This window comes from Schistocerca americana, chromosome 2 (assembly GCF_021461395.2).
Source record: "Schistocerca americana isolate TAMUIC-IGC-003095 chromosome 2, iqSchAmer2.1, whole genome shotgun sequence".
Taxonomy (NCBI): Eukaryota; Metazoa; Arthropoda; class Insecta; order Orthoptera; family Acrididae; genus Schistocerca; species Schistocerca americana.
In genome coordinates, this window is record NC_060120.1 from 660333783 (window position 1) to 660361302 (window position 27520).

Here is a 27520-nt window from a genome sequence, read left to right on the forward strand (position 1 = left end):
TTCCAACCTACCATTACGAATGGAATGAGAAAAAATTGTAATATACCGTATTTACTTGAATCTAAGCCGCACTCGAATCTAAGCCGCACCTGAAAAATGAGACTCGAAATAAAGACAAAAAAAATTTCCCGAATCTAAGCTGCGCCTGAAACTTGAGACTCGAAATTCAAGGGGAGAGAAAAGTTTTAGGCCGCACTTCCAAATCGAAACAAAGTTGATCCATTGTAATATGAGACACAATTTAGCTCAAATGGATGACGATACAGCTACAGTAGTTTGGTTCGAGTCATAAGCTTAGCAGTTAAGCTTTACCAGGTAGCCATTGCTATGCGTCAGGCGCTCCGTCCATATTTATACAGGTACCCTTCCTTTTTTACATGCTTCGTCTGGTTTGAATCGATTGCTTATTTTGCTTTGATCTGATAAGTGCCGTTTTCTTAGTTATAGGTGTTTATGTCGCTCTAAGCTGAAAATGCAATACTGTACTGTGTCATGCATTGTTTGTCGCATTCTGATAGTGCGTGTTTACAGCCTGTCGCCGCTCGTGAAATGGCTTGCTTTTGTGCGCACTACCGCCGCTTACAATTAAAAAAAAAAAGAGAGAGGAATCGTCTCATTAGCGAAACAATGGCAAGAGATTGCTATTTGTTGTTACTTACACTGCTGCTTTCTGTGATAATGATCAACAAGAACCAAATAATAGACTGCGTATGATAGAACATGTTCTGATTGAGAGTTAGGCGAAAATTTTTCTCCGTTTGAAAATCTTTGCGGCCACTTCTTTAGTACATCAAATTCTGCACAGAAATTAGAGTCATCTTAGATTTAAAAATCTAGTCAGTTGCTGTGCTTCGTTTCTGACTGTATCTCTATTAGGCATAAGAATAATATGAATATAAACATGACACGATACATATATTCTTCCGTGTTTGCTATTGTCTCACTCTATTTTCATAGTTTATTAGGCAGACAGGATTTAAATGAGATAGCAGCAAACACGAAAGAATACATAACAAAATGTTTATATTCGTATTATTCTTATGGTGAAGAAAACACTGCATGTGATTCATATTTCATCAGGTTCCTATTAGCAACCATCTCTTCTCACCGGGTAGGAAAAAATTCAGAACATAGAGTTGGCCATATTGACAAACATCCCGAACAGTCTTGCCAGTCGGATTTTCGTAGTACATTGAAATTCTGCTACATTCGAAGATGAACAATACGGAATTTTTATTTACTTCGTTAGATAATGTATGAAAATGCAGTGGTCGAAACTCGGGGCGGAGAAAAAAAGCTCGTCTTCCACCCTTTTTTTTTTATTTATATACTGACGCAGAGGTTTTGGCGCCAGTATTTGTGCCTACAAAGCATGCCTGTGTAGCGCTACATATATTCGAAGGCAGAAGTTAGTTGTGGCGGCACCTACCAACATTTTTCAGAACTTCCACTTCCTTTGCACTCGATTCTAAGCCGCAGGCGGTTTTTTGGATTACAAAAACCGGAAAAAAAAGTGCGGCTTAGATTCGAGTAAATACGATACCTCACAATAAGTAGTGCACTGCTTCACTGCTTACAGCTACGATGGCCTACTCAAACCAAGCTTATGAAACACTGCCCCCCCCCCCCAAAAAAAAAGAGAGACAAAAGTGCACTATTAACGTAGCAAAGTAGCACCAACAGTTCAGTACAGTACTTCTTGAGGATGCAAACATACTGGTAAGTTAGTTGCATCCAGTATCACTCACTATTTTGTCTACAAATGATGTGGGGGACTTTACACTATCTATCTATCCTCAGTTATTACTATCATTATTCAAAATCTTAAACATGACTGTGATTCAGCAACTGTATAAATTTGAAGAGGTTGAAAAATTCTTCAAGGTAACTGGAAGAAGCATAACACATGGTTACCAATCTCCACTAACATCAGCAAATATGCTATTTACCTCAAAATACTTCCTCTCTACTGCTAAGCTACTTACATTTCACACTAAATTCACAAGCAATATCACTCTGCTACATAAATGTTTTACAAATAATTTCATATTTAATGTATTCTTCTAAAACTATTGCATTTATTACTAGCCTTGTATATGAGATTGTCATTTTGCTTTAATGTAAAATTACATAACTGAACACCAGCAAGAGACACTGCTTATGAGCTTGTATATAGCACCCACTGCATTCCAATGTTTCCTAATCACTTAAGCTACCGTAGTGTTAAGTGAAAGTTTCCCTTTTTAGTGACAATGTTTTAGCTCATTTTTATCTTCTTTCCCCATGTATTTGCAACAATGGTCCTTTGTAAATAGAACTTTAGCTTCTGCATGCTGAATTTACATACAGTATTACTCTGTCAGCAAACATATTAAAAATCTTATATGTAATATATACCCGTAAAATTTATTGCATTAGTAGCAGCCTTGTAGATGAATTGTTCATTCTACTGTAATGTAAACTGCTGTTACTTAAGGCAATCAAGACGCAATTCTTACGTGCTTGTATTTCGTGCCCTCTGTATCCTAATTTTCCTTATCACTTGAGCCTGTATCTTTCAACAGTTGGCCTTTGCCTCTGGCATACTTACATTAAAGCCATGGTACGTGATGTTTCTGGTTTTCATATCATATATATCATACATATGTTTCTGGTTTTTATATACGACAACAGCTGCTCAGCTTCAGCTGATGTAATTTAGCACCTTGTGATGTAACAAGTGAGTATGATTACCTCACAAATATTTTTCTATTATTAATATTTGTTATTTATGTAAAAATAGTTTGTAACCATTTATATACATTTTTAGGGCTCACTCCTTCTGAAGAAGATAGTTTTATAAATATCGAAAGCCAGATCATGGGCTACATAAACCTTTGGTTTGCAACTTGTTGGTTGTTTTTTTTTTTTTAAACCTCTTCATTATTATTATTATTATTACATTTGTCCAACTCTGCTGACCACGTTGTGTGGGACCCAGATTTGATTCCTGGTATTTCCACAGAGTTTTTTTTTGGTGGAAGGACTGGTACAGTGTGGACTCAACCACGTGATGTCAACTGAGGAGCTACTCGACATATTAGTTGCAGTCTCGAGGGCGACCAGGAGAGGGCTGTGATGACCATATGCCTCTCCATAAAGCATCTGAATAAGTCATTGGCAGAGTATGACACAGCACTTGATCAAGCCCAATTAGCCCATCTGGGGCCAGAATGCGGAACTTTCCCTCTATTTTATTCAATCTCCAGTGACTCTGTCTAACTCAACATGAACTTGTACTAAATGTTGAACCTTGCCCCAGGTATCTGGAGTAACATATCTGCGATCTACTGCTGCAAAAGAGAAGAATAACTGAAATGGTGCTCAAATGATTATGTTCTCATACTAGCAGAGGTTATGACATCTTTGCTTCTGTACTAATGAACAATATGGATGCTACTGCAACCTTGGGTATCGAAGCAATCTGACATGAAGCCTAAGGTGTTTTATTAGAACACTGGGCATATAAAAACAGTGCAGACATTGCCTCTAAAGTAGAAGTTTTGATGAAAAAAAATGCAGCAGTGTCCATATACAGAGCTGGCCTCAAGAATTAGACAATTTCAGCACATTCACTGTCACTGGCAAACTTCTGATTAGTCAACTGGTATGGTGATCTGCTCCTACTCCTCTCACTTGGCAACTGACTAAGGTGCTTCATAAAGTACAGTACAAATATTTCTTTGAGCATCTGAGAGAAAACAAGACGTGATCCCACAAGTGTGTAACATTCTCAAGTATTCCCACTACTTTGCTCACATCCTTGTAGCTCTAGCTGTCCACTAATCTGGTTTGCTTATGGCCCCTCCCAAGTACAGCTTACCTGCCAGTATCAGCAAAACATTTGTGAACCTGCACTGTACCTGTGTGTGTGTGTGTGTGTGTGTGTGTGTGTGTGTCACCAAAATTAGGATTTCACTTTAGTACATGATTTCAGTGTCATATGGTGGTTTTTACCAGGTTTTATGAGCAGTGTTTTGGAGTGTGTGTGTGTGTGTGTGTGTGTGTGTGTGTGTGTGTGTGTGTGTGCGTGTGTATGCGTGTGTGTGTGTGTGTGTGTGTGTGTGTGTGTGTTGGCACACGAACTCCAACCAAGCCGGTCAATTGGTTAGATACTGGAAAACATACAGACTAACAAACATCCCATAAAAAATCTCATATATCCCTGTTTCAGGCTACCTTCAACAGAATGACCACTGATGACCAGATGCTCTTCAGCAGTGGCTCTCATTACTACTCTCTGGGCTGGTAAGATGGTCAACAGCTCCAATGGGAACATAGTGCAGAGTCTCAGCTGATGCGGTGACCTGCAACAAATATAACATCATTACAAGCCAATATCAACTAAAACTGTGGAAGGTGACAATGAAATCCTCAGTATAAGTGCAGCATCAATAAATAATGAATGATAAACAGTGCAATTACAATAGTGTCCTCTCTTCCCCCAAAAAAGGATAATTGCTTAATAAACAAAATCAAATAACATTCTCAACATTCTATAATGAGTCAATAAGATCTTGGGGTCATTACGGCAAGGTAACTTTGGTGCCACATTCAGACATCTACGAAGCTGTGGGCACACCAGGACCATCAGAGACATTCTACATCCTGCAGTCATGCCCTCACTGCTGGCAGTGTTGCAGTCACCTGTGATTGCCAGTTCTCTGATCCTGTTTTACATTTGAGGCAGCAAGGAACAGACCCAATCCCTTAGCTAGCTATGCTGCCTTAAACTGCTGCTAGTGCGGCTGGAGAAATATTTCTTGGGCTAGCAACACCTCTGCAATATCCATGACTTTTCTCTTGGTCTTCTTAGGAAGTAGTGATTAGGGTCTTATTTTGCTCTTATGCACAAAAATCAAAACATGAGAGGCTTTCTGAAATATTTATCTACAGAAGATGTAGTCCTCATTGGGAACAATAATGCGTGATGTGACACTGTCGTCGAGACACTGGCTGCAATTTTGGGTACACTGTCTATCAGAGCCCTGTCCAGATATTCAGATTTGTCAGTCTGGTTTTGTATCAATATCAAATCTTTACAATGGGCAACAATTTCAGATGGAAAATAACTTACTGCAAAGCTATTATTCTGCATTGTAGATCCAACAGGAGTCTGATATATTAGAGAGACTGGACAAAATAACGCATGGACACCTGCTTCATGCAAATTGTTTTTCTGCCTTATCTCCAAATCAGTAGCATTTTACTAGCCATAAAAATTTTGTGAGCCCCCAGTACCTTTATCATTGTTCTTGTGCTTCAAAGTGTGTGTATCACAATGCCAGATTTTATAGTCTTCAAAAGAGGAACAATTGTCATTGTCACTAAATGCTTAAGTCCCTGATACCAGTAGCAAACCTGCTAGGGATAACTACAGCTGCTGTATCTATTGTTGCATCAGCACACTCACACAGTGGGAAAAATTTGTTTGCTAAACACAGTAGTGGAAGAAAAACTCAACTTATCAACAGGCACAGGATGACATCAAAGAGAAATCCTGCTTTGAATTAAAACATTGCTGTCACCAAACCAATTGCTCAGTTTGAAATGGACCTAGCAAACAGGGTCAACCAAAATATTATGATAGCAATTGTGTGAACAAAACATCTGTGGCAGAAATACAGTGAGTAAATGTGTTGTTAAGCCAGAGGAATTAGAATTCAGTGGTGTAAGAATCATAAAACTTTAACAACAGATCGCTGTAAACATGTTGCATGGTCGAACAAAGAGATTGTGCTCTACTGTACAAAATGTTTCTGTTCACAATTCAGAATATCTTCTTTTAACTTTGAAATACCATGGAAATTGAGCAATGCTTTGGGTAGTCCTTTAGTACGGCAAGGCTACTGGTAAAATTAAGTCAGCATCCATTTTATTTAATAGTGCAGTTATTGTTTCCAGTAGGTAAGTGTGCATACAGGATGGTAATACTTCCTTCGAAGACTCTGCACACAGTTAAGCATGCTTGACATTTCTATAGTCCTCTCTGTATAGTCCTAACACAGGTTTTAGCAACACTTTCTTAAAATCACATCTCACACAAAATACAATACAGACCATTTTTTGATTTGTTTAAATATAGCACATGTATTACTTAATGCTTGTTATCTACACCTTCCATATTTCTACATTCATGCTGGCATGTCACTTACCTTCGTTTATGTTTTTGTGTTTATATATGGAATGAACAAAAAAGTAACGAGTTTGAGATCTGCTACCCCAGGTACCCAATGTTTGCCACTCCTGTCCACTACCTGATACCATCAGTATCTGTGTATTCAACCATGTAAGTTCTCCAGAAAGCTTCATTCCACACGTTGGCAAGCACTACATCATTGCACTCCTTCAAATCTTATCGAATGCCACTGAAATGGTGCAGTACTCCATTAAAAAGAAGAAAACAGCAGTTGTTTCCATTTGTCAGCAAATAAAAAAGTTACTAAGGTTTTACTATCAGTTGCGAAATGAAAACCAAAGTGAAAATCTGACAAAACTTTGCACAGATGTGTTCGACAGTGTCTCTAGTGTGTCCGTAGATAGCATCATGTCACTCTTCTCAGTTCTGAGTACACAGTGAGTGCATAACAAAGCCTACAAAATAGTATCTCCTGCCACATATGGATGCCTGCTGTGAGATTTCACCTGATTTCATGCAACCCCAGGTAACTTAACTGCCATCCATTTCCCTCTTCATTACAGTTCTCAGCTACACACTCCAAGGGCAATGAGGATGTTGCTGCAGCATTTTCAATAGGAAGTGGTGTTTATCATCCACTATACAGCCTGGACTTGGCTCCCTCTGATTTTCATCTCTGCTAAAATAAACTGCTGGCTATGAAAACAACATTTTGGCACAGACAATGAGATGCAGTTCTGCATAGAAAATTGTCAGGAAGCACAGGAGGCTGCTTTAATCACAAGTGTATTGGAAAATTGGTACAAAGCTACAAAAGATGTCAAAGACAGAGTGGCGACTATTTAGAGGAGTAGCTAGAAGGTGTAGCTAACTGTTGCAAACAAAACCGTTTCAATTTTCTCTGTGATATCCATTTTACAACTGATTGTTCTTTACTTTTTGAACAACCATCATACTTTGCATTTTTGATTGCATTTGTCGAATATTTTATTTTGATACATTCATCATGCTTTGAAAGGTGGCTTGCTGAGTGTATTTGTAGACATGTAAATCTCTACCCACTTGAGAAGTAAGGGACTGTCCTCTTTATGCATAATACTTCCTGCAAGGGTTTCATTCCAAAGAAATCTGCAACAAAGAATCCACCTGCTCTTGAATTAGAGGCATTTAACTCTCTACCACATGCAAAACATGCAATGTTCAACAGTGGTTAGCAATAGCAGATATACTACTAAAAATATATGAAATATTTATTCTTTCACATTTATCTGCTTGTGGCAATGAGTTAGTTGATTAATTGTAAGAAATACATGAAAATAAAAACATAAACACACTGCACAGCCATATTAAGCAGGAATACTCTCACAAATGCAAGAACCAAGCATACTGTGTGGAATGTACTAACCCATGACAAAGGTGTTGGTGTCGGAGAGCTGCTGAAGGTGGTTGTTGCAGCCTCCCCATCATGTCCCTGAAAAAAGAAAAGTTTAATAATTATTTACCCAAATGAAACTGAAGTACAAATGTAAGCAAGACTTTGTTCTTCTATTTATATCACTATAGGCTTTGTCCATACTCACTGTTCTGAGAAGCAGTTCTCTTTAAATTTGAGTTACAGAAGGGATCAATGATGACAGGTCACAGGGTTGAAGATAAACTTCTTGAGATCTTTGAAGAAAATGCTGGCATTATGAAGTGATTGTGAAATACAATTAACTGAAATCATTAACAGTGAAGGTGAATAGAAGATTCATATTAGTTGATAGAATTTTGGTAAAGTGCTGCTTTCAAATATTTGTTGTAACAGGTCCACGTGGCCCCTTAGAACAGTGTGACACGTACGCTCAGGAAGTTCAGATGGGAAGCGCTGGAGGAATGGTGGCATAGTAGTCGTGAAGCCCTGCAGGTATAAATCTACAAGAAGCTGAATCTGAGGTGACCTGGGAAATGAAGCAATTGTATGGCACTGATGGCCGGGAGTCCCCACCTGGGGAAGTTCAGTTGCCAAATTGCAAGTCTAACTGATACCATATAGGATGACCTGCAATGATGAGAACAACACACAGTCTCCATTCGGAAGAAATCTCTGTCCCTGTTAGGAATCAAACCCGAGCCCATTGCAAGAGAGTCTGACATGCTGATCTCTCAGCTAAGGAGGCAGGCCAGTGAGCTGTGCAACAACATTACTGAGAATACTGTGTATCTCACCTAGGAGTTATGAGAAAAACAGACCAAAAATTGTGAGAATAGACACATGCACCTAGTCACTTCTCCCTTTCCCTGTATGGTAATGGAAATGTACCGGGCATGGCTACCACTGATACAGAGCACCTATCATGGACTCTACAGTGCCTTGCAGTGTATGTCTACTTATGTGAAGGAGAAACAGACTGACAGTCTTATCACCGCAGTCTCAGTCATCACAAACATGGCAGTTGGAGGGAACATTACTTGTTTGATGTAGGCTCTCAATAAGATTTTTTTTTTTTTTAAGATTCAACCCCTAATGGAGTGAAAGAGCAGGTTCAAAATTATTTGCCCAACCAGTGCCTAGCCTAAACCATCAGTCTCAGAAACACAAAATTTATTTTTGTAGGCTCTCAGTTAAAAAGAATTTTGTAAAATTTAACCGCTAAGAGGTGGAGACACTGGCCATTATTCCTCCAGCAGCCAATTCACACAAAAATATGACTGCGTACTGTTCCTTCTTTAACTTCAATCCCAAAACGCGAGTGTACAGCAGCTGTGTAGATATAGATGAAAACAATTATGGCATTACACAAACCATATGTACATGATAAAAATCACTAAACGAGACATCCACAGAATCTTTGGTTTCCAGCTACTAAGCCATCTAAGAATTGTTCTATGTTGGCGGTAAACAACTGGTAATGTGAGCATTCCTATGACATCCAAGTGTCAAATATCCTTATGTGAGACACTATTCATATCATCTATATTTTTCTATCACTATTCCACCTCATTTGATGCAGTATGTGAAGTAATTGTCTAGATTCTATACTCTGTATACTTGACAGGATCTTAACTAAATGCCTGTAACTCATTTCTGACATCGAAATTTTAGCTGTAACATACACCATCTTAATGTTTTTGGTCAAGTATCATACTCTGTATTCCTAGAAACGCTGTGGGTAGTGATGACTCACTGTCAGAACTACACAGCAGGTTACCATTGCAGCAGAAGCTGTCACGTTATACTTGTAACGCACACAAGTGTTATTTCCGTCATGCCTTAATGAGTTGAGAGCAAAATGAGTCTAGCAGAATTTGGTAATCATCATAGAAGAATTAGATTAGCTTCTTCATCAGGAAACCATACTAGGAATAGAAAATATTTTGGTCTGACACGAGAAATATAACACACAATGTTTGTAATGAAGACTATGTAAGATGATAACCATTTTTATTTTACTTTGGTTGATGTTAAATATGCCTCACTGCCTGGCACAAGATCTTTATATATCTAAAATATTTGCCTACAAAAAATATAATGAAAATAATACTGACAAAGACAATAATAGTAGCAAAAAAAATGTAAATGTCGTGTGATTAGGGCCTCCTGTCGGGTAGACCGTTCGCCAGGTGAAAGTGTTTCGATTTGATACCACTTCAGCGACTTGTGCGTCATTGGGGATGAAATGATGATGATTAGCACAACACAACACCCAGTCCCTGAGCGAAGAAAATCTCTGACCCAGCTGGGCATCAAACCCAGGCCCTTAGGATTGACATTCTATCGCACTGACCACTCAGCTACCGGGGTTGGACATAATAGTAGAAGAAACAATAATATACATTAATCGATGAAATTTACTTCAGTTTAGAATAATAATGGGCAAGGAATAGGAAGGTATCAGTCATGGCATATCGGTAGAAATAATCCCAGCATTTGCCTGGAATGATTTCAGAAATCTAGGAACAGCCCAACTCATTATGTCTAACTGAGGTAAACCACTCTGATTCCTGAGAACTGTCGGCAGAATAATGTCTCTGGAAGATTCCAAATAGGACACACTCAGCTGCATAGAGGAAGATTTTCTCTGTTAGTCTGATTCCCATTTATATGACCAGAGTGTTTTGATTCATTATACTGATTTGAAACTAACCATATGGAAACCTGGGGTTAAACCTTTTGTCAATTACCAGCCCATAGAGACTGAGGCCAAAGTCAGCTGTTCTTGTGATGAATAGCACCGGTTTGCAAATCCACAGTTTGTCGCTAACAGCCTTCATCTCTAGTGGATTCCTACTGAAAGCCTGTGCTACAGAATGCTACATATTTATTTGAGGACTGTTTTAGGATGCACTCACAACACAAAGAATACTCTCTGGGTGAAATGAGTTGTCTTAATTCAGGACAGAATCTGACACAAGATTTGCATTCAGTAGTTCATTGTTTACCATGAGGCTGACAGTGCATGCGAGTGATGATCATGGTCGTTCTATTTCATATTCCTTTCTTGCACAACGTGTTTGCACATGTCTGCTTTGCCACCTACTTTCTCAAACCTATATATGCAATGTGCCAGCCATACCACCCTATAGTGCAAATGACAGTAATGGATGATTGATATAACTTACACAGCAAGCAGACAGCCATTAAATGACTCAAAAGATATGGAAGGGACCCAGTAGTTGAGGAAAGAGTTGAGGGTGTTGCAGCCTATCCCACAATCTGTTCAATCTGCACCTTGAACAGCTTTTTCAATCTGTACCTTGAGCAACATGTCAGAAACAGCAAAAGACTTGGAAGACCAGTTGAATGGAATGGAAAGTTCATTGAAAAGAGATTACAATATGAACAACAACATAAAAAAGTTAACTGAATGCAGCCAAATTAAATCATACAATCTGGGATAATTTTATTAGGAAATGAGACACTGAAAATAGCAGGTGTGTTTCAGTTTCACTATTTGCAGAGATAAATAACTAAACATGGTAGAGGTAAGGAAGATATAAAATGTAGAGTTGGAATAGCAAGAAAGGCTTTACTGAAAAGCAAATTTTTTAAACATCTAATGTAAATTTAAGTATTAACCTGGATTAGTATTAGATTTTGAAGTATTAATTTTTTTCAAAAATCTGTTCATGCTATTGTAAGTCTGCATTTTACATTTTTAAAATTTCGTTTTTAAAACTTCAGTCATTTTTAAAACTGCAAATAGTTCACTTTTCAAAACACTTTTGTTGCCGCTCTGCAATCATCAGTTATTTGGCTACTCAAACAGCAAAACTCTCCCACTATTTTCAGCAGCTCATTTTCAGAAAATATTTGGTTGGCGTGTAATCTCATATTAAGTGAAACAATGGCACAGAACAGTACAGACAAGAAGGCGATAGAGGCCTTTGAAATGTGGTAGACACTACCGCAGAAGAATGCTGAAGATTAAATGGGGAACTGACATAGATGTATTGAATACAACTGGATAGAAAAGATTTTTATGATGAAACTTAACTAGAAGAAGGGATAAGGTAGGATATATCTTGAAGCATCAACATATAGTTTATTTTGTAATGTAGGGAATTGTGTGTGGAGGTGGTGACAAACAATGAAGAGTGTGACCAAAGCTTTGTTACAATAAGCAGTCTCAAGTGATGTAGGTTACAGTAGTTATGCTGAGATAAAGAGGCTTGCACAGGATAAACCTGCGTGAAGAGTCTTCGAACTGAGGATCACAATAACATTGGATAGAAGGAGGAGGAATTCATCATCCCATCATAATCAGCTGCTCTTACAAAACCCGTAGAATGATGCTGTTTTTTATGATGCCTGCCCAATGATGAAGAAGACACAAATAATCCCCTAAATATCTCTCCCATACAGATTGTGAGGGCAAGGGTAGATGAAACCTAAATTCCTTGACCCTGCCAAAAACTGGTGAAGGAGATCAGACATATGATGACGACGCTGTCGGACGATGTTATCGGGCAACAGTATCTGACTACCACTGTCAGTGCCACTGTGAACACAGCCTTAGTCAGCTTGGTGAAGACAGTTTATCAGTAGCTTCAAAATTTATGTATTTATGAAAATCATTGAATGTATGTATGTTCTACATCTCCTACTAAACCTCTTAACTGATTTCAATCAAACTTGGTAATCATCTAGATCGACATGAACACTCTGCAAACCACTGTGAAGTGCATGGCAGGGGATACGTACAATTGTGCTAAAGTACACTGTACAAGGCGTAGTTATTAGGGTCTTTTACCGCTCCATTCACATATGGACTGCAGAAAGAACGGCTATTTCAATGTCCCTGCGCATGCTGCCCTCACAATCTGTATGGGAGAGATATTTAAGGGATTATTTGTGTCTTCTTCATCATCATCATTCATCGTCGTTACAGTCGGAGGAAGGCAATGGTAATCCATCTCCTAGGACCTTGCCTAGTAGGCAATGCGGGTCCCCCACATCGTCCCCTACACTCCTCGGAGTATCATCAGTATATTCTTAGTCCTCACTTAAAGCCAGTTCTTGAAACTTTGTAAGCAAGTTTTTTTGAGATAGTCTACCTTTATCTTCAAGAGTGGCAGTTCAGTTCTTTCAGTATCTTTGTCACACTCTCTGGCAACTCAAACAAAGCCATAAGATTTCTCTGTACGTGTTCAGTATCCCCTGTTAGTCATTACCCTTGCTACTCAAATGCAAAAGTTACAGAATACTAATATTTGGTGATATCAATAGAGACATTAGTAGGTTTAAGAATAGAAAGGTTGATCACTTGCTAAATACATTAAGCTCCCTTAAGTTCAGTTGCATAAATGACAAACCCACACAACAGGAAGCATGTCTAGATAACGTAATTTGTAATTTTCATCTAACCAAAACAGAATTCAACACAATCAAACTAGGCATTTCAGATCATGAGAGACTATGGCTCAGACAAACTATTTAACAGTAAAGCAACTGAAACTTCCACAGACTGTAGAAAAGTCATAAGACCAATTAAAGAACAAAAGCTAAACAAGTTGATAAGTAAACTGAATTTAATAAAATGGGATAAAATAATAACCATTCGCAGGAACAAATGAATCTACAAACAAAAATCTCTACCACTATGGAGTGAGATAGAATGCCCTACGCCTAATGCAGTCATACTTGGACAATAGAAAACAGTAGGTTAAGGTAAATAATCAAATATCAGAATGTCTACCAGTTGTAAAGGGTGTACCTCAAGGATCTGTTCTTGGACCTTTCATTTTCATTATTTATATAAATGATTTACTTGTAGTTGTATCATGTGATGCAGTGCTATATGCTGATGACACATCACTCATCACATGTAATACCAATCGTGAAAATGTGCAACACAGCATGGCAGTGGCAATGGAGAGGTGCACTACTTGGTTTGAGGCAAATGTACTACAGAAGAATGCTAGTAAAACTGAAGCTATTGTATTCAATCTGAATGCTCCCAGTGATAACAACAAAACAGTATAATTATTAGGATTTCATATAGATCAAGAGCTCAGCTAGGATACCCACAAGGGAAGATATGTGGCAAACTGGCATGTGCCATTTATCTGCTGTACAAGCTGAGGAGCAGTGTTCATAAGGAACTTCTGTTATATGCATATGTTGCATTATTCCATTCACACCTGAGTTATGGAATACTATTATGGGGCAGTTCCATAGGCTCAAAATTAGTGTTTAAATGGCAAAAGAAAGCCATAAGGTGCATAGCAGAACTTAGCCCGTATGAATCATTTCGAGATTATTTTAAGAAACTAAATATAATGACAGTGGCTGGCCTGCATATTTACAACTGCCTTGTCTTCATTAAAGAGAATCTGAGTAAATTTAACTTAAGAGGAACAGTTCATGACCGTAACATAAGGAGTGGACATACAATTAATATGCCATATGCTAAGCTTGCAACAACACATCTTGGTCCTGTCTACTTCAGCAAATTACCTGAAAATGCCTACACAGTTGCCGTTAATCAAATTTAAAACCAGTGTTTTGAAGTGGATCAAAAGTAAAATAAATTACTCTGCTCAATAGTTCCTTGAGTATGTGACAAATGACCCATTTTCCTTGTGAGAATGAACTATAGATTAACTGCAAACTATGTATACGCCCACTGTGCAACTATTCTATTACTGTTTCATGTATTTATTGTTAAACATCTATTTGATTATTTATTTGTCATTCACTTAACTATGCAGTTCATTTATCTTCTAAGTGATCTATTAGGAAACTTCTTGTTGTTATTGACATTTGCACAAATATGGATTATATCCATCTTGGATTGTTATAATACAGTTAATCACATTTGTCATGTCGAAATTTATATTATTATTATTGTTATTATTATTATTTTAACACTGACAACACCAACTGCATGTAAATATGCTCAACAGTGGAATAAAACATTTGTATTTTTTTTAAATTTGTATTTGGTGGGAGTGACTTGAAGGCATGTCTTAGGAACACCTGGAGCAATTTCAACAAAATTTTATATATATATATATATATATATATATATATATATATATATATATATATATATATAGGACTCATTATCAGCATAAAAAATATTGTGGGAGATAAGATACCGCTACTACCCATACTCGAGATGCGTGGGGGAGAGGGGGGGCGGCTGAAGGGGGAGATATGTCAAAATGTTCGAAAATTCGCTACAGTTATGGATGAAATGTGGGTGGGTGGGTGGGTGTGTGTGTCTATGGCTGAGTATGTGTGCGTGAGTATGAAAATACAAATAACATAAGCGCGCGCCGGCGAATTCGCGTGCAAAGTTCTAGGTTTCAATAAAGAAGGAGTACGATTTCCTTATGGATGAAAGTGAACTTTTAAGGAGGAAGAGGAGGAGATCAAATTACTACGAGCAAAAATGTTTCACTGTATTCCACTACATAACGGATTCCTATGCTTAGAAACAACGATCGTTTTAAAACCGTCTCTTGACTGTGTTCAAGAAGCAAGACTGAATAACTTGGAGAGTTACATCAAATCAGTCTTCTGACTGAAGATCACAACAACAACATACTGACAACAAATTTTGTCATAGAATAAATCTACTGTGAAGCTGTGGTTTAAATTCCCAACTGCTTAAGCCAATATCTGGAAGGTATACGTGTGTGAACGCCACAGGTGATTCTGCGTAATCACATCCTTCTGTCCAACCAATACTGAGGAATTGTTCCATCCGTGTTGCCTGATTGCCAGTAGGCGTTCAAACAATTTCGGAGAGTGGTCTAATGAACAAACGGCACGGAATAACGGGCCAGTTTTGTGATTAGATTGAAGAGTTCCTAGCAAATAGTTCTTAACACAGAGATATCTTCACATGTAAAAGCCACTTTGAGCGTACGCTATAGAAGTGTTTAGGACTATTCACTGCTCAATTTGTAAAAAATTAGGTTCTGGTACTGTGACCTTCCACGTGTATTTTTGAAATTTAGATTTTTTAAAATGTTATTTTAACGCCTTTCCGAGGATTTTAAAATGTGGATATGACATTTATTTTACATTGCTTCAACCGCAGCAAAATTTCTATTTCACCAAATACCAAAATCTGTGGTTCTGATTTTTGTTCCCGTCAGAGGTACCGTCACAAATCAGGCAACTGGACTATTACTAGTCACCCCTACCGAAGAACATCGGGAGCCCTCTGTGGCAGTACGTAGATAATTATGTTGTTTACAGAGCTACAAACTCGTAGCGATATGCAGGCAGACCTGCAGACTCGACACCTGGTGCAGGGACTGGCAGTTGATCGTCAACACAAACAAATGTAACGTATTGGTACAGTACGACTACACAACTACCGAGCAAGCTCCGGAAGCAGTCACACCACTAAATGTCTTAGGAGTAAGTGTGAGGACCGCTTTAAGTGGAACAGCCACAGGTTGGCTTGAAAGCGCGAGTGAGTTATGGAGATGTTCATCCAAATCGAACGCCATACCCGTTAACTTACGAGGTGAGTTTCCTTTAACATACACTACGAGCAGTAGTCTCTGCGACCCTTACGTTGTTTCAACTGGGATTTTATTTCACAATTTTAACTTAAATTATGCAAAATTTATTTTTACTATTATTTAAATGTTGTTTAACTGATCACTGTTGATTTTATTGCACTGAATAAGGCCTGGGTTATTTGACTTTTTATGACAAAAAATATTTTTGAGAATGTTGAAACATCACACACAAATGAACTGTTATATAAATGAATCGACATTCTGAAAAATTATAGTATCTCTGTAGCAAGTAAATTTTCGCACAGAATGAAATTCTAGGGTTTAAACTTGTACATAAAAACTGCACTCAACAGTTACAAAAAGAAACTCTGCTAAACTGACAGTCTGTTCTAGAATTTACATTTCGTTTTACTACCACTTACCACACACTATTTTTTGGAGATACAGTATGGTGCCTATCGCCATGGTTCTGAAGTTCTTCCTCTGAACGATATTTGGCAGCAGAATTATGATAACTGGTTATCGCAAAATCGTCGTATCTTTCGTCTACTTCTTGTTCTTTATCCCTGACATCTTTCCCCGTCCACCGACCAACAAATTCATATGTTGAAGAAAACATACATAACCGACAGTAAAACATTGTACGGTTGGCGGTTTAAGGAGGGTAGAGTGATATAGAAATATTCCGCCAGAACTGACCATGGTGAGCGAAAATTCTAGCGCGGTCTGAGAGAACACACCCTGCGAGTTAAAAGGATTTGCAAGAGAGGCGTTGCATCAAGGCTTAACTCCGAGAGAGCACGTTCCTAGAGGAGAACAAATATATATCTTCTTCCTATACAAATCTCGCGAAAAGACAGAGAAGGTAAAAATTTGAGAGATTCGAGCTCACAAGGAAGCTTGACCAGCAATTTTTGTTTCCTCTTACTATTCACGACTGGAACACGAAAGGGAAAAAGTGAAAGTGATACAACACATACAAGGTGTCTTGCGGAGTACAGATACAGATGTTGCACATCAGCGAACGGAAATATGCTAAACATGTTAATTTAAGGATTTCTATATCCCACAAAAATGGCAATTACGTTCACGACAAAAACCGCTAAAGCTAAACGCGATAGCTACTCTTCTCACTTTTTTTCCCCAGTTCACGTATTCATGAATAAGCGCACCTAAGAACTTAGTACTTATTTCTTGTCTGTTACTTTTTATTGGTACACTACATTAACAGGACATTGGGTAACTAACTATGACAGTACAAAACTGAATGAGCTGTGTCCCTACTTTTTTTCAAAGTTTAAATGTAGTTCACTTCTACAAATGGTTAAGAACTTTAACAGAAACACCGTTAACTATTTTCCATGAGAATACTTCTTCGTTTAGGTTTGGCAATAACGATTTTATCATAGAAAAAAAGGATTACTTCTGCGTGCGATTCAAATAAAATGCCGCATCACAAACATAGGGGATAAATAGTAATGGGACCAAGTTAGAACCAGAACCCTGAGGAACACACAAGTTGATTCCCTCCCATGAACATGACGTGTCCCTATTCATATTTCTCGAACACACTGCTGCTACTTTCACAGTCAAGGCCTATGGGAAACAAAGTGAATGTGCTGCAAGGAAATTCCTTTATCGCGTTTCTAAGGTCACGTGCATAGTTTTCATGAGCAGATTAAAATTCTTAGTACGTCATCCAAAGATGTTCTATTTAAAAACAAAGAAAAAGAGGGATGGTACAGTACTAGTAAATGATATCACAAATCAAATTAACACCCAAAGCCGGCCGCTGTGACCGTGCGGTTCTAGGCGCTTCAGTCCGGAACCGCGCTGCTGCTACGGTCGCAGGTTCGAATCCTGCCTCGGGCATGGATGTGTGTGACGTCCTTAGGTTAGTTAGGTTTAAGTAAAAATGGTTCAAATGGCTCTGAGCACTATTGGACTTAACATCTGTGGTCATCAGTCCCCTAGAACTTAGAACTACTTAAACCTAACTAACCTAAGGACAACACACCATCCATGCCCGAGGCAGGATTCGAACCTGCGACCGTAGCAGTCGCGCGGTTCCGGACTGAGCGCCTAGAACCGCTAGACCAGCGCGGCCGGCTAGGTTTAAGTAGTTCTAAGTCTAGGGGACTGCTGAGCTCTGATGTTAAGTCCCGTGGTGCTTAGAGCCATTTGAACTAAAATCCAAACACATTTACACACACCTGAACCCGTTTCGCAGTAACTCGTCACCTTGATTATTTCCCTTTTTCTTTCTTTGTAAGCACAACACTTTATGATAACTTACTATGGAGTCGAAACTGGTTATGACAGTATTTGTGTGACGTGAGGATGCTGAATACAGCACGCGAATTCAATGCTAAAGTAAATTTCTGCATCCCATTTTCTTAAATATGAACTAAAACTGTCATGAGTTGAACTTAATTTCTGTAATACACACACGAAAAAAACTTTTGCATCACCCCGGTTCCCAGAACTCCTGAAGATAGACGTTAACTGTGGATTTGTATCACAGACACAGTCCCTTTGGCTACTCAGAGATGTCACTAAACCCGCCCAAAGATGTAAACAACCATGCATGAGCAGCGCCTATTAGACGGAGGGGTTCCGACAGCCGATCAGTTCCTGTCATTCCACCAGGAAGGAGGTAGACGGCTTGTGTTGTCTGTAATTCAACCATGCCTCGACGGTCAATGCCGCAGTTCGATCGCGTACGCATTGTTACTTTCTGCCAGGAAGGGCTCTCACAAAGCGAAGTGTCCAGGCGTCTAGGGGTGAACCAAAGCTATGTTGTTCGGGCATGTAGAAGATACAGAGAGACAGGAACTGACGATGACATGCCTCGCTCAGGCCACCCAAAGGCTACTACTGCAGTGGATGACCGCTTCCTACGGATTATGGCTCAGAGGGACCATGACAGCAACGCCACCATGTCGAATAATGCTTTTTGTGCAGCCACAGGACGACGTGTTACGACTCAAACTGTGCGCAGAAGGCTGCATGATGCGCAACTTCACTCCAGACGCCCATGGCGAGATCCATCTTTGCAACCACGGTACCATGCAGTGCGGGACAGATGGGTCCAACAATATGTCGTATGGACCACTCAGGATTGGCATCACGTTCTCTTCACCGATGAGTTTCGCATATGCCTTCAACCAGACAATCGTCGGAGACGTGTTTGGAGACAAACTGTCCAGCGAGTGCAGCAAGGTGGAGGTTCCCTGCTGTTTTGGGGTGGCATTATGGGGGGCCGACGTACGCCACTGGTGGTCATGGAAGGCGCTGTAACGTCTGTACGATACTTAAACACCATCCTCCATCCTCCGACAGATAGTGCAACCATATCGGCAGCATATCGGCGAGGCATTCGTCTTCATGTACGACAATACGCGCTCCCATCGCGCAAATCTTGTGAATGACTTCCTTCAGGATAACGACATCACTCGACGAGAGTGGCCAGCATGTTCTCCAGGCATGAATCCTATCGCACATGCCTGGGATGGATACAAAAGGCCTGTTTATGGACGACGTGACCCACCAACCTCTCTGAGGGATATACGCCGAATCGCAGTTGAGGAATGGGACAATCTGGACCAACAGTGCCTTGTACATTCTCTAACTAATTTTTTTCTGTTCAGTCTCGCATGAATGCATGCCGAACTGTTTATTTTGCGCGATACGTTGTGTTCTGTAAAGTGCATTGTGCAAATGGCTTTGAAGTCTATAGAACGCACATTGATTTGCGAATTATTGGACGTTTATATGGCTTTGCCAGCCTCATAGTGTGTAAAACCAAACAAGTGTAGTAGCCGTCATAACAAAACTAAGCACTACTATTAGCCGTCGTTGAAATATGGGAAAAATAATCTGCCAACAAAATGACAGTTCACGTTGGTGTATAGAATTTATGACACTGCCGATATACCATCATACTTTCCGAAAAATCTCCCACACAATTCTGAAAATTGCAAGAGCCGACAAGTGCGAGAATTATCGAACAACAGCTCCTGCAGCCAAGTTGCTGACAAGAACAATATACAGAGGAGTGGGAAAGAAAATTCAGGAGCTGTTATATGACTATCAGTTTGGCTTTAGAAAAGGTAAAGGCACCAGAGTGACAGTTCTGATGTTGCTTTTGGTAACAGAAGCAAGACTGAAAATGCTAGACGTTCGAAATTCTGAGAAAATAGGGGTAACCTATAGGGAAAGATGGATAATATACAATCTGTACAAGAACAAAGACGGAACAATGAAAGTGGAAGACCAAAACGAAGTGCTCGGATTAAAAAGAGTGTAAGACAGGGATGTAGTCTTACGCCACCAGTATTCAGTCTACAGATCGAAGAAGCAATGATGAAAATAAAAAAAAGATTCAACAGTGGGATTAAAATTCAAGGTTAAAGGATATCAATTATAAGATTCATTGTTGATATTCCTGTGTTCAGCGAAAGTGAAGAAGAATTACAGAATCTGTTGAATGGAATGAAGAGTCTGATGAATACTTAAGTATGGATTGAGAGTAAACCGAAGAAAGACGAAAGTAATGAGAAGTAGTAGAAATTAGAATGGCAAGAAACATCTGGAATGGTGATCACAAAGTGCATGAAGTTAAGGAGTTCTGCTACCTAGGCAGAAAAATAATCAACGACGTACGACGCAAGGAGGACATAAAAAGCAGACTAGCAGTGGCAAAAAGAGCATTCCTGGCCAAGAGAGGTCTACTAGAATCAAAGATAGATTTTAGTTTGAGGACGAAATTTTTTAGAATTTACTTACGGTACTGAAAGACAGATTGTGGGAAAACCTGAACAAAAGATAATAGAAGCATCTGAGATCTGGTGCTACAGAAGAATGTTGAAATTTAGGTGGACTGATGAGTTAAGGAATGAGGTGGTCCGCCGCAGGATAGGCGAGGAAACGAATATATGGAAAACATTGACAAGAAAAAGGGGCAGAATGATAGGACACCTGTTAAGACATCGGAGAATAACTTCCACATTACTAGCGGGAGCTGTAGTTGGTAAAACAGTAGAGGAAGACACGGATTGGAATACATCCAGCAAATAACTGGACACGTAGGTTGAAAGTGCTACTTGGAGATGAAAAGTTTGGCACCGGAGAGGAATTCGTGGCGAGCAGCATCGAACTAGTCAGAAGACTGATGACTCAAAAAAAAATCTGGAAACAGAAAAGCTACAAATAGTAAAGAAGATAAATTCGTTGGGAACTAATTATGGGAAGCGGAACGAAAAGCAGAAATGGAACTAACGAACTAGTGCAGCCAACACGTCGGTATTTTTGATGTCATGAACTTTTTGCGCGGGTAAGAAGTCCTATCTAAAGCTTCAAGCTTTCTATTCCTTATTCCTTACGTAAGACAATGCCCTTCCACTTACCATTGAACAACGAGACGATACTAGTAGTAAAATAAGTCCCATAAGAGAGAAAGCCACAGAAGAGAACGTCAGTGATACTTTTCAAAAAATTATTACGTGGTTCTCTGAGAATGGACTCTCCCTGAATTCTGAGAAAGCACACTACATTTATTTCCACACACGCATACAGTAATACCAACGATTAGTAGCATATAAACGGGAGTCAGTAAACATGGTAGAATGTTCCAAATTTTTAGCTGTACACATTGACGAAAACTTGTACTGAGAGAAGCGTATTACTGAGATTCTCAAACAATATATTCCAGCTACATTTGCTCTTCGCATAATTGCTAGTCTTGAAATAAACGAATCTACCTCAAGACATATTTTTTGCATATTTCCACTTCATAATGTCTTATAGAAAGATATTCTGAGGTAACTCACTACTTAGAAAGGAAGTACTGATATCACAAAAGTGAGCTGTAAGAATAATATGTGGCATTCACTGGCGGTCGTCATGCTGATACCTCTTCAAGAAGCTAGGCATTCTAACTGCACCGTCACATATTCACTAATGAAATTCATCACAAAGAAATCCAACTCAGTTTGAGAAGAACAATAACGCTCAGATCCACAACGCCACAGGAAAAAAATACCCGTTATTATCCACTATTAAAGTTCTCAGTGGCTGAGACGGAAGTTCAGTACGCAGCAACGAAAAACTCTGATCATTTTCTCAGTTTGGCAGGTGGATGGCAGGTTTTAAATGTAAGCTAAGACCATCTCTCCTGGACAACTCCTACTCAATGAATGGATTTGTACTTAAAAACTGCTGTACGTATCCTGTAAACTGACTCGTTCCACATAATTTCGCTAAAAGAATCGTTCAAATTACCTGTGTAGCATGTAACTAACTACCTAATATGGTAGCTGTGCCCTTTACGTAACAGGCTTGACTGTGGTGAAACTGCACTTACGAAGTTTAGGTCTTTGAAAGAATTTCCTGCTGCCACATAAGTAAGGTAACTTCAAGACCCTGAGTTACAGGAACAACCCCTCGCAAATGAGTGTCTTTGTTCTTAATTACAGATTAAACTAATTGCAGAAGTACGTCAAATGAGCGAGCGTCATCCTCTGATAGCTCCGATGGTTATTTAGTACGCTTATGCCCAAGGCCCCTTAGTACAGTTTCACGTGTCAGTCTTCCTTTCCTCTGATACCTCTCTTTCAGCCATCTTCGCTTCCACTCTTTTATTTTCATTTTTTATTTACTTATTTATTTATTTCGCAAGCGCAAAGTCGGCTCAAGGGCCAAACAACAGCTGGTATCCATATCCGCCACTTCTACATCCCCGAGACTTAACAAGCAGTTTGTGCAATATTACTCTGTTGTCTAGAGCCAACCGTCAATATGTTGTACAACACAATATTACAGCCCAATATTACTGACAGTCTAGGGGCACTTGAGAGCTAGAATGAATTTTCACTCTGCAGCGGAGTGTTCGCTGGTATGAAACTTGGAGCAGATTAAAACAGTGTGCCGGACCTGGACTCGAACCCACAAGCTATGCATTTCGAGAGTGAAGTTGTGCGAAGTTGGAATTTAGGAGAGAGGTACTGGTTAAGTAAAAGTGTGAGGGAAGGTCTGAGTGGTGGCTGGATAGCACAGTCGGTGGAGCATCTGCCCGTGAAGGGTAAATGTTTCGTAATCGAATCCGATTCCGGACACAGTTCTAATCTGCTAGAAAATTACGAAGAGCTGACAACAATCGACAGAAGTTCGAAAATATTTGTAATGCAGGAATATTCCGTGCCAACTGATTGGAAATTGCAAATTAAGATCTGCAGCGAGTAAAGCGCGCTCGCAGATGTGAGGATACGGCTGGAAACTACCGCGGCCTGCAGCACAGTGATCAATGGTTGCTCACCTGCCACGCTTCCACAGCCCGTCGCGCCGGCGCGCCGGCAGCCTGCCGGCGTCACAGCCCTGCGCCCAACTGCGCACTTGCCTTTTGGCGAACCTGTTTAAAGGCCTCGGCGCTGATGCAACTCCCTCCCCCCGCTGCCCTTCCATCGCCGCATTCTCTACGCCAATCACGTGCTTACACGTCAATGCCGTTGGTCTTGCTGTACGCTGGGAGATCGCTGAGGCCCAGCGAGGGTCTCCCGTAGTTGCTGTATACTGTCCTTTTCCGCCCCCACAGTGCTGGTATTCTCGGGGCTTTCCCTATATACTAACTTGCTCCGGTGGATCACCGCTTTTCCTGTTGGAGCCCTAGGTGCTGTTAAGCTCTGCCTATGACTAATACCTTTACTACATAGCTGCACTTCACATACCGAGGAAGTCGTCCATTTCACTCTGTATACACTAAGCAAATACACATTCACATTACCGGGCCTTCACAGTTTTTTGGTCTCGCACATATCGGCCCAGAATTAAATTCAAAACCATACTGTTTTTTAGGGGGGAAATTGTGCTCATGTGGGAGCGATCTAGATGGTTGTAAAACAATAAACTGGTAGCCACGGTCGCAGGAATTCTTTTTATTCCATGATTACCGGTTTCGGCGAAACTAAAGCCGCCATCATCGGATCTTAGAACACATCTGTCCTACCTGCGATCTTGGCTACCAGTTTGTTGTTTTATAAATTCAAAACAGTTCCTATCTCCCGGTTTTGACCAACACTTCCAGGAGGGTTCCTTTGGTTGTTGATCAAATGGTGGAACTGGAAATCCCTTCGCAAATATTCACAATTGAGACTCCCTCCGCTCCACTGTCACCCTGCCTGGCGTTTGGTTGAGAAGTCCCTGACGCTACCAGGGCTCCTTACTCGAACATTCTGATCTTCCTAGAGAACGAAAAATACGAAAAAAACTCTTCCTACGCAAATTTCTGTCAACGACATGCTATTTTTAACCACAATATATCACAATGACTTATCCGAAATACTTACTGATGTTAACACCTGTTATTCGAAGAATCTGCCTTAGTCAGACACGAAAGATAGTTTTCAAAATTCTGAAATGGCATTTTCAAGTCAGCCAAAAATGCTTCTATATCATGACTAATGACTCCTTGTATTTGGTAAATAAACAGTACTTTGATTTATGAGATTAATATCAAGTGCTTTTACATGAGAGAATTTTTGACATTTCTTAGAAATAGCAGCGTCCTCTGACTACTTAATAAGATCCATGGATCTGGACAACATGGACAACCAAAAATTTCCCATATGATAAGCTTTTTACACCGTTTTTTTTCTTTTTTTTTTACCAAGAATAAATGTAGTGAGAGCAGGCATTGCCTACAGAGATAACAGTGACGTTGAGATTAAGTTTTTCAGGGCAACGACCCGAAGTCCTACTCAGTACATTTTATTGATGGATTGCCCCTACAATACACTCTAATTGTAAGAGAGGGAGAGAGAGAGAAAGGACGCACCACGGAGGACTTATGCAAACTGGCCACAAACTGATATTCACACAAGTATCGACGGAAAATGCAAAATTTTTAACTTTGAATGTGTGACACTGCAGCGCTATTTCAGCACCTAACTGACGAGGATAGTAAACAGGGGCATGCCGACACCACGGCATAAAATCTTTGTGAATTTCATTCCGTGAACTCAGCTGGACAGTACCTATGCCTCGCAGGCACGTGAGTGGCAATATACACAGATGTCAGCTTATAAGAAGGGACGTATTGTTGGTCTCAAAGAAGCCGATTGGAGTACTCGGCGAATAGCTCGTCATTTGAATAGGAGCAATGCCACTATCGACAATGTTGGAAGCAATGGCTGCTTCATGATCTAACACAGTGACAAGAAGGAAGCGTTCGACCTAGAGAGGCGACAGAACGACAAGAGCGAGCAATCGTCAGAGTCCCGCTTCAAACTGACAAGGGAATGGTCCAATAAGACATATCGAAACCTACCCAGAAATTATTTTACACAGGAAGAAGACTACGAAAGAAATGCACTGTCAAAATTTTAGTTGCTAAGAGACACTGCAAGTATTTTTAAAAAAATAGCTGAAAATTGCCAAATTCGTAGCGCGCCAGGCGGCAGTAGAAATCTACTGGCGCTGTATCAACTGCACGTAGGCTACCAGCCACACGCACAGCCGAGGCCGGTGGTACATTTGTAAACAGGAAACACGACACAACCCGATCGTAATTTGTAACGGATGTTTCACGTAACCGTTCGTTGGTAGTTTCTCTGACACTACAGTGCACAGTTACTATTCTCTCGGATTAGCCATTCAAGTAACAACTATTACAAATTATCAGTTGCTTTTTGCACTATTGGTAAGTATTGACAGTACAGATAAAGCTGAATTATATTTCTTGTGGCTGGCCGTTGTGGCCGAGTGGTTCTAGGCGCTTCAGTCCGGAACCGCGCTGCTGCTACGGTCGCAGGTTCGAATCCTGCCTCGGGCATGGGTGTATGTGCTGTCCTTAGGTTAGTTATGTTTAAGTAGTTCTAAGTCTAGGGGGACTGATGACCTCAGATGTTAAGCCCCATGCCGGCCAGAGTGGCCGAGCGGTTCTAGGTGCTGCAGTCTGGAACCGCGCGACCGCTACGGTCGCAGGTTCGAATCCTGCCTCGGGCATGGTTGTGTGTGATGTCATTAGATTAGTTAGGTTTAAGTAGTTCTAAGTTCTAGGGGACTGATGACCTCCGATGTTAAGTCCTATAGTGCTCAGAGCCATTTGAACCATTTGTTAAGCCCCATAGTGCTCAGAGCCATTTGAACCATTTCTTGTGCATTAGTGAGGCATTCCTGCTAATAGTGACCTTTTTCCTTCCAGTTTCACAGTAATGTGGAATCCAGTTAACGTTCTCAACTTTGCAATGGTAAATATGAAGAACGTAGTTTCCAGCCGAAATCACCCACTTCTCCTGAGGACGTACATGTGTGTCATTTGTTAGTTGATTTTCTTGACATTCATTCGAATGATATCGACATATCGTTTGAAATTGTGAATACGTTAGAAGAAATAGGAAGTAACTGTAATTTGCCATGAAGTGCGGTTCGAACGGCTTGAGTTGTGCCAGTAACAGTTCTAAATGAGAACACCTTCCAAGCCTAAAAAAACACGTGCTCTAACAGCTTTCAGCGACAAAGAAAAGGCAGTGAAATACTGGTTAAACGAAGGAGGGAAAAAACGCTTGAAGTTACACAGCGTGCAAAGGCGTTTTCGTTTCGTAAAATCGGAGTGTGAACTGTACATATGGAAGAATGAATTACAGGAAGTAAGAAATATGCGCCAAACGGAAACCCAAAACCATACGAGTGAAAGCCTGTTCGAAAGATTTAGAACTGCTCGTGAGAGGCTATGCATCGTTACCGATGGAGATCTACGGGACTGGGCCCTCCGAAATACATCTGACATGAACGTTGCTAATTTCCTGGCTCCGTCGACCTGGCTACGCAGGTTCAAGAAATCGTACAGAATAGGAAATCGCAAAATTACCGAGTTTACGTCACGTAAACATGTAGAGCAGCTGCCAGTGATGGACAATACTATAGAGAAATTCATAGCTGACGTAAAGACGAAACTTGCTGTTATCCCCGCAACTGCTGTTTATAACGTTGATCAGTCAGGTTTCGTGAAAGAACTGCGTGCAAACCGCACTTTATCATTTCCGGGAGAAAAAAAGAAGAGTCGGTTGCCCGACCAATGAATGCAATGACACATTCATACACGATAATGCCGGTGATATGTATGAGTGGTTTACTGTTTCCGCATCTGTATATCTGTCTTCCCGAGCGGTCTAAGGCGCTGCAGTCATGGACTGTGAGGCTGGTCCCGGCGGAGGTTCGAGTCCTCCCTCGGGCATGGGGTGTGTGTTTGTGCTTAGGATAATTTAGGTTAAGTAGTGTGTAAGCTTAGGGACTGATGACCTTAGCAGTTAAGTCCCGTGAGATTTCACACACATTTGAACATTTTTAAATCTGTCTTCAAAAACAGCAAGGCAAATTAGG

The 27520-nt window shown here is 40.1% G+C and overlaps 1 protein-coding gene across 3 annotated transcripts in view; it reads right to left on the bottom strand.

The window, feature by feature from the left end:
- LOC124590644 overlaps positions 1-23620 on the bottom strand; it is a 60447-nt gene extending 36827 nt beyond the window's left edge. For all 3 annotated transcript variants that reach the window (XM_047131667.1, XM_047131665.1, XM_047131666.1), the window contains exons 1-3: positions 23460-23620; positions 7584-7649; positions 4219-4346 (exon numbers count right to left, since the gene is read on the bottom strand). In XM_047131667.1, the coding sequence (XP_046987623.1) occupies positions 4219-4346; positions 7584-7649; positions 23460-23605 (340 nt within the window). In that variant the 5' untranslated portion in view covers positions 23606-23620. The remainder of the gene's footprint in view (positions 1-4218; positions 4347-7583; positions 7650-23459) is intronic.
- Positions 23621-27520: the final 3900 nt, after the last annotated feature.